Source organism: Dipodomys spectabilis, unplaced genomic scaffold (genome assembly GCF_019054845.1).
Source record: "Dipodomys spectabilis isolate Male_0828 unplaced genomic scaffold, ASM1905484v1 ptg000342l, whole genome shotgun sequence".
Classification (NCBI taxonomy): domain Eukaryota; kingdom Metazoa; phylum Chordata; class Mammalia; order Rodentia; family Heteromyidae; genus Dipodomys; species Dipodomys spectabilis.
In genome coordinates this window covers 611,619-620,009 of record NW_024871019.1, presented here as the reverse complement: position 1 = coordinate 620,009, position 8,391 = coordinate 611,619, and the positions used below count along the sequence as shown (strand labels likewise).

At 49.9% G+C, this 8,391-nt stretch overlaps 1 protein-coding gene across 2 annotated transcripts; it reads left to right on the top strand.

Annotated features, from left to right (window-relative positions):
• Positions 1 to 500: 500 nt before the first annotated feature.
• Rnf7 (ring finger protein 7) lies at positions 501 to 8,085 on the top strand. 2 transcript variants are annotated; one of them, XM_042665758.1, is made up of 3 exons: positions 501 to 770; positions 5,709 to 5,756; positions 7,206 to 8,085. In XM_042665758.1, the coding sequence occupies exons 1-3, from the start codon at positions 596 to 598 to the stop codon at positions 7,322 to 7,324; spliced, it is 342 nt and encodes a 113-aa protein (XP_042521692.1). In that variant the 5' UTR covers positions 501 to 595; the 3' UTR covers positions 7,325 to 8,085. The 2 variants fall into 2 exon arrangements, with proteins under 2 accessions (XP_042521692.1, XP_042521693.1); XM_042665759.1 differs by having other exon boundaries at positions 511 to 763.
• The last annotated feature ends 306 nt before the right edge of the window (positions 8,086 to 8,391 follow it).

Here is an 8,391-nt window from a genome sequence, read left to right as displayed (position 1 = left end):
AGGATTTTCATCAGCATGCACTGACAGTACAGGGCGCACGTCCTCGGGTCGCTGCCCTCCACGGGTGCCAGGTAGCGCCCCTCACCCCCCCCAGGGCCCGGCTGTCCCGCATCCCGCCTGCACCCCCCGCACCCCCCCACCCGGTGCCGGGCCCGGCCGTGGCTCCTCCGCCCCAGGCTCCACCACCGGCCTTTTGCCCGTTCCGTGGAGGTACAAGTCCCCCGGACATGCTCCAAACCCCGGCTAGGATCCCGGGCCCGAGCCACGGGCCGGCCCGGCGCACGGCTCAACTTCCACCACCGCAGCCGCGTCCCCGGGCGGGTGCGATCGCCGGAAGCCTCCGGCCCCCGGCCGGCCGCCCGGGCCGCGACCCCGCCCCGCGCACGCGCACGCGCACGCCCGCGACGTCACTCCCCCGCGGCAGCCAATCCCGGGCGAGGCGGGGCTGGCGCGGGGGCGGGGCGCGCCCGCGTTCCGCCGGGGCGACGGCCTGCGGGCGGCGCTGTGGCCCGTCGCGCGGCCCCACGGAGCCGCCATACTCGTCGCCCGCCTCCCGGCGGCCCAACGACCTCGTCGCCGGCTCGGCGCCGTCGCCATGGCCGACGTGGAGGACGGCGAGGAGTCCTGCGCCCTGTCCTCTCACTCCGGGAGCGCAGGCTCCAAGTCCGGGGGCGACAAGATGTTCTCCCTGAAGAAGTGGAACGCGGTGGCCATGTGGAGCTGGGACGTGGAGTGCGATACGTGCGCCATCTGCAGGGTCCAGGTGATGGGTAAGCGCTGTGCGCCAGGCCGCGGCGGCGGCGGCGGGGCCCAGGGGCCGGGGAAGCCTCGTACGCCAGGCCGCGGCGGCGGGGCCCAGGCGCCGGGGAAGCGCCGTACGCCAGGCCGCGGCGGCGGGGCCCAGGCGCCGGGGAAGCCTCGTACGCCAGGCCGCGGCGGCGGGGCCCAGGGGCCGGGGAAGCCTCGTACGCCAGGCCGCGGCGGCGGGGCCCAGGGGCCGGGGAAGCCTCGTACGCCAGGCCGCGGCGGCGGGGCCCAGGGGCCGGGGAAGCCTCCTACGCCAGGCCGCGGCGGCGGCGGGGCCCAGGGCCGGGGAAGCCTCGTACGCCAGGCCGCGGCGGCGGGGCCCAGGGGCCGGGGAAGCCTCGTACGCCAGGCCGCGGCGGCGGGGCCCAGGGGCCGGGGAAGCGCCGTACGCCAGGCCGCGGCGGCGGGGCCCAGGGGCCGGGGAAGCGCCGTACGCCAGGCCGCGGCGGCGGGGCCCAGGCGCCGGGGAAGCGCCGTACGCCAGGCCGCGGCGGCGGGGCGGCCCCCGCGGGCCCACGCCGGGGAGGAGGGCCCCGGGACGCGGGGCCGTTGCCCAGGCTCCAAATGGTGGCGCGGTAGAAGGTGGTGATGAGAGAAATTACACCCGGTGATGGACCAGAAGAGGTCCGGGCGGGCCGCCACGCAGCAGGACCCGGCAGTTGGTAATGGTCACCCACCGGTGGCGGGTGCTCCGGACCCCTCTTCCACCGAGACGTCCTCAGGGACTCGCAGGACAGATAAGCGTGAGAAACACAAAACAAAGTTTACCTAAAAAGCGGGAAAAAAAATGTTCAAGTGCAGCGCAGTCCCCGCGGGTTTTGTATGCTCAAGGCGGTCTGACTACCTTGAAAGCCATCTGCCATTTACATCCAGGTTGTGTCTTTTCGTTTGGGCACTACTGGTGTTCGAACACTTGGACCTCGCAGTTGGTAGACTGGCGTTCTGCCCATTGGGCCATGCTTTTTGCTTTTTGTTTGTTTCTTTCTGTTTTTTTTTTTTTTTTTGGTTTTGTTTTTGAGGGGGCTGGGAGGGGATGGGGTCTATCTAGTGAAGCCTGCTGCTCAGGCAGCCACATGCATTGCATTGTACTTTTAACTAGAGCCTATAAAATAACATAGAGAGGGCCTACGTCTTGAGGATCATTGAAGAAGCTACTGGTTTCCTAGTTTGAACGTTTTGTAGCCTGCCCTGAAAAAGGAGAAACGTGGAAGAGAATCACTCGTTTCTTCTTGAGGAATGAGATGTTAAGCCTGTCGAAATCAAGAGATTTCTCAGCTTGTATTCCTTTGTCTCATAAGGGTTGTTTTAAAGAGTTCTAACAACAGTATTCAAATTTTTTTCTTTGTTGCTGGTTTTTGTTTTTGTTTTTGTTGTCTTGAGGCTTGAACTCAGGGCCTGGGCACTGTCCCTGAGCTTCTTTTGCTCAAGGCTGGCACGCTACCACTTGAGCCACAGCACCACTTCCATCTTTTTCCTTTTATATAGTACTAAGGAATTGAACCCAGGGCTTCATGCATGGGCAAGCACTCTACCACTACACCACATTCCCAACCCCTGTTGCTGTGTTTTTTTTTTTTTAAGTTATTATAACGGTGATGTACAGAGGGGTTACAGTTACATAAGTGCATTTCTTTTTTGGGTAATTTGGTTTTGTTTTTTTTTTTTTGGGTCTGGTCGTGGGGCCTGAACTCTGGGCCTGGGCGCTGTCCCTCAGCTCAAGGCTAGTGCTCTACCACTTGAACCACAGCACCACTTCCAGCTTTTTTCTTTTTGCTTATGTGGTGCTAAGGAATTGAACCCAGGGCCTCATGCATGCAAGGCAAGCGCTCTACCACTGAGCCACCTTCCCAGCCCCAGTAATTTCTTATTCTTAGACAAACTTGTATTCTTAGCTTGAAAGACCTTGGTTGTGGACACAATTCACTTACTTTTCTTCAAGTATATTACACCCACTACACTTTTTTCCCCCCATGTGTCTAGATTGTCTACAATTCTATCTCTACTATGAATTAGAGTGGCAATTTCTAGTGTGGGAGTCATTGTTTTTTAATTTTTTTTGGGGGGGGGTCCGGTGGTGGGGCCTGAACTCAGGGCCTGGGCCCTGTCCCTCAGCTCTTCAGCTCAAGGCTAGCGCTCTACCACTTGAGCCACAGCGCCACTTCCGGCTTTTTTCTTTTTGCTTATGTGGTGCTGAGGAATCGAACCCAGGGCCTCAGGCATGCAAAGCAAGCACTCTACCACTGAGCCACATTCCCAGCCCTGTTTTTTTAATTTTTTTTAATTGTGAAAATTCCTTACAGAGGGGTTACAATTACATGGGCAAGGTAATGAGTACATTTCTTATCAAGCATTGTTACCTCCTCCTTTGTTTCCCCTTCCCATCTCTTCCCATCTCCCTCCCCCGTCATTTTTTAATATAATTTTATTGTTGTTATTAAGGTGTTGCACAGAGGGATTACCATTTCATCGGTGAGGTAATAAGTGCATGCCTTTCCTTGGCGGGTGTCAGCCTTTCCTTCACGGTTTTTCCCCTCCCATCCCTGCCTAAAAGTTACATAGGTCATTTTTCACATAGTGTATACTGAATAGCATGATTGCCTTTGGGAGTCATTTTTAAGGCTTTTATCTTTTTGTTCTTAGAAAAATTTTATCTTCTGTATCTTGTTTAGTTTAAAGGAAGCTAAACTGGTAGCTCATTTTTGTTTTTAAAAGAATGTACCCAACAGGCCATTTTAAAAGGATTACTCTCTTGAAAAGCTATTTTCTCCATTGAGGGAGAGAATTGTAAATAGTAACTGAAATGGAAAAACCTAAAATAATATTGAAATTTTGCAACAAACATTACTGAGCTATTTAAAGTAGGTCAAAGTATGGGCTAAAAATGACTCATTAACCTTCTAATTATAGGAGAGATTCTGCTATAGCAAGATGAATCTAGAATATGTACAGCAACTGTACTTTGGGTTTAGAACAATATTCAGGACCTGTGTACAGTACTTTGTTTATGAGATAAATGTTAGTGGTCAGGTGACACAGAAGGAAACTTCCCACCCTAGCATCATTCTGAAAAATGTTACTGTTGTTGTACTCCTTAGAAATAAGCTGCTTTAGATATATAGTAGTGAAGTTTTTTATTCTTTTTTTTTTTTTTTTGGGTCCGGTCTTGGGGCCTGAACTCTGGGCCTGGGCGCTGTCCCTCAGCTCTTCAGCTCAAGGCTAGCGCTCTACCACTTGAGCCACAGCGCCACTTCCGGCTTTTTTCTTTTTGCTTATGTGGTGCTGAGGAATCGAACCCAGGGCCTCATGCATGCAAGGCAAGCGCTCTACCACTGAGCCACCTTCCCAGCCCTGAAGTTTTTTATTCTTGTGGGCACCCATGGCTCATGCCTCTCTTAATCAAAAAAGCTCAGTGTACGTGTTCAGGCCCTGATTTCAAGCCCCAGTAATAGCGCGAAGATAAATAACTAGAACTTTTTCTGAAACTTGTCCTGCTTCCTCTTTGCTAATGGTCCCATGAGAGGTGGTCGCGCTCAGATTGCTGTCCCCTGTACATGCAAGTCCACACTGAGGGATTAGGGCAGTTCAGAATGGCTGTTTTCATCCACACCATGGAGCGCCGGTGGCTGGAGTCAAGGTGGCCATGTTGTTTTAAGGGTCACAGCTTGCAAGAGGAGCAAGCGGATGCCTGCACAGAAACCAGCGTTGCTACTTGCTAACTCCACTGTTGCTATGTTTACCCACCTATTTTCTCTATTCATGCTAAAAAAATTTTTTTTGTCCTGTCAGTTTGAGCTTCTTTTTACCCAACATTGATTCCTCTTGGAGCCAGTGATAAAGATATTTTCTTGGTCCCTAAAATACCCGCTCCCCCCCCCCCCCCCCGCAAAAAAAAGCAAATTGTATTATATAATGGACTTCAGAAACATTCAACACCTTAGTTTCCCAGCCCTACTTTCTACTTCCAGGTAATTGGTGAAAATACTTTGCTTATTAGACAGATGCCTGAGGCTCACTCAGACTTAACTGGTAAAGAGAGTAGGTTCTTAGAAAAAGCTGAGTATTCAGGGGTACCTGGAGTTTGCATATTTGCAAAGCTCTCACGAATGTATATGGTACTTATGCCAGTAAGTAAGAATGCCTCAAGAAAACTTGCTTACGAAAGAAGTAGAAAATTTTCTTTTTTTTAAATTTTATTTTATTTTATTTGAGAACATACTGTACAGAGGGGTTACAATTACATGGGCAGGATAATGCATACATTTCTTACCAAGCATTGCAGCCTCCTCCTTTGTTTACCCTTCACCTCCCTTCCCAGCATCCCCCCCCCCCCAATCCTTCCCCCCCCACACCGACATTGTAAAGCTCGTTTTTGACATGACATTTTGTACTTCTCATTGTTGCAACAGGTCTGCCTGTAGAAAATTTTCTTGATTTAACTTTTATGTAGATTATATGATCACATAGCTAAAATAATAAGAAGGTATGTGGTAAATACACCTTCCCGTAGACTTGAAGATTATCTTCTAGATTTTCTTCAGCACATGAGTGTGACTTATTTAAATTGGTATCTGGAAGACCATCTACCCCTGAGGTGGGCAGTATGGGCATAGAGGTGAGCTCACCTAATAAGTGAAGGTACAATATTGCCAAGCCATCTGCTCATCTGAATTTGTGAAGATAGTGTCCTTGGGAAATTGCTCTTGGTCATAAGTAACTTAGTAGAATGCCTTGTGCCTCTATTTCTCTTGAAATAGTTATTTTCAGATGAGAAATTAATCCCAGGCATCTTTTATTTTCCTCTACAACCCTCCGGGCTTGTGTTTGGCTTTGAACGGTCTGTCTGGATTTTAGAAATTGCATTCTACTCAAGAGAATGAGAAAGGCTGTTTGTTTGCTTTTAGATGCCTGTCTCAGATGTCAAGCGGAAAACAAACAAGAGGACTGTGTCGGTATGTTCTAATGGCTGTCTTGCTTTTCAACCCGAGCTCAGGGTGGGATGTTTCAATGTGCAGTTAAGGTTGACTCTATCAGTACACAAAAATAAACTGAAAAGCTGTGAGTGGCCTATTATCTACATAAAAGGTTGGTTCTTGAAAGGCCTTGACTGAGTCTGTGAGTTCCTGTATTGCTGTAATTAGGAGCTGCTTGCATCTCCCACACTGGCCATAGGAAGCATTTTGCTAATCAGATTACCTCCTATTAAGGAAATTATAAAACAAGGAATTTGCCGAAATAACATTTGGATTTGAGCTGTGTTACAGGTCAGTTTAGACTCCACTAAAGCATTTCAGTTTTCAGTGTTTTTATGATGGAGTAATTAACTTTTTAACTAAGGGAGAAAAAATTCCAGGCCTCGGGCTTTCTTTTAAAGAGTGTGGTTTGTATGTTGAAATCTATAAATTCTTTTTATAGTCTTAGATTAACTACAAAAATTGCCTTTGGCTCCATACTTCCAGCAGTTGAAAGGTTTTCGCGTCCTAGTTGTTGTGGTGATCATTTTTGGGTTGCTTTTTGAAGTGCTGTGGAGTTTCTTCCAGTGTGTCTTTCTCTCTGTCTCATTTTTCTAAGCTAGCCAACTGAGACCTCTTTAGCACTGGCAGACAAAGCAGTGGGGCTGGGCGGGGACGGCAGCCCTCCTGACCTCTTAGGCAGCAGGAGAGCAGGGCAGCCATGGCCGGGTCCTGCTTCCCCCTCCCGAGGGGCTTGGCTGCTTCCCTTCCCTCCTGCCTCCTCAGCCCGCCTCTACCTCCACCAGAAGTGCTTTCTCTCTCATTTCATCGGGCTCCCTTGTCCTCTAGCTCAGTGGCAGTGACATTCAGCTTGCATTGTTGATTGGTTTCAATGGCTCTTAATGTTGCTTGTTTATTTTATTTTAAAAAAAAAAAAAAGGAATGGAGAATTGTGAGAGGAACTTCTCTCCAGCCTGCCCCCTTCGCAGTGTCTGTTAGCTGTGTAAATTGTCCCTGCCTATGGCCGTCAGACTAGAGCTCAGGATCAGAAGTACAGCTGATAGCGTTTACGAGCTTGCCATCTCTTTATAACAACCACTGAACTGAGAGCACGTAAGATGCGCGCTGTCTTGGTAAATAAAATCAATAAAGTCAAACCCAAAGCTGCCTAAGGTCCTTTTATGTGTATGCTTGGGAAGACTTAAGCCATTTAGTTCTGGGCCTTGCCACCCATAGATTCTCGAACAGGATGGGGAATCCATCTCCCCTCTTTCCCCAGGAACCTGTCTCTTAAATGTAACTTACGCATATGAGTTTTGTGTGTTTTGTTGATGGGGGTTTTTATTTTGACACACTTAACCATCTTTCTTCACACTGTACCATAGGCTGTGTTTTTGAGCGTAGTGATTTAACTCGCTGTCCTGTCCCCTGCTCTTCTTTCTTTCTCAGTGGTCTGGGGAGAGTGCAACCACTCCTTCCACAACTGCTGCATGTCCCTGTGGGTGAAGCAGAACAATCGCTGCCCTCTGTGCCAGCAGGACTGGGTGGTCCAGAGAATCGGCAAGTGAGAGTGCAGCCAACCGGTCCCGGGCAGTGTTGGCAGCCCCTGGAGATGGCTGCTGCTCAGGGCAGGGTGGAGGCCAGGCCTCCAGAGCCCCTGCTCTTCACGCACAACACCTCGGGTCTTGGGCCTTCAGGACTCATCGAAGGTGCGATTTAGCATTCTGTTGGCTTAATTTCATATGTTCTCTACCATTAAGAAGATAATTTATTAAAGATGCTCTTTCCTACCTCTGTGTGTCACACGTGGCTGAGAAGTGCAAACGGAAGGACCCTGTCGATTTCCACCGTGCGGGTGTTAAGGGAGCCTCTATTTCCAGAGCACTGCCCACACTCCGGTCCAACACGTAGAAAAAGAATCGAAAAGGTGTGGTGAAAAGCCCGCCGATGTTCTCAGCTTGTTCCTAATGTGTATTTTTGGTTGGGAGAGGGAAACCATGACACGTGTATTTGATGTGAGAATTTTACCTTTGGGCCAGTGAACAGGGAAAATAACTGTAGTTTCGCCCTAAAAGGCTGGGATTGGGATTGCCTTTGAGCGTCCTGACTCGAGAGAGCCAGGGCCTGCTGACTGTCAACAGACGGCCATCTGGGGCTGCTCAGGGTGGTGCGGATTTTAGGCAAGGTATTAGTGAAGGGCAATGTTTCCCCAGGAGCACTGGCCAAACGTTTATTACACGGTGTTTTAATAAACGGTTTATTCAGTTTATTTTGCATTGTTAGAATTTCATGTTCAGCCTTAAACCTAATAAACTAATTTGTCAAATAATGTGAAGAACTTGATATGCTCTTTCTTCTGTGGCAGACTTGACATTTATTATAGGAAATATAAATGTGTGAGGAAAGACTTCACTTTTATGCACATACACCAGGGGACACATTGTGGACAGCACATCATTTAAAAACTGTTCTGGGGGCTGGGAAGGTGGCTCAGTGGTAGAGCGCTTGCCTTGAGCTGAAAAATCTCAGGGGCAGCGCCCAGCCCTGAGTTCAAGCCCCATGACAAACAAGAAAAATAGATTCCGTTACGGTTTATATTTCTGGAAATACTTTCTGGCCCATAGAGGGAACTTCC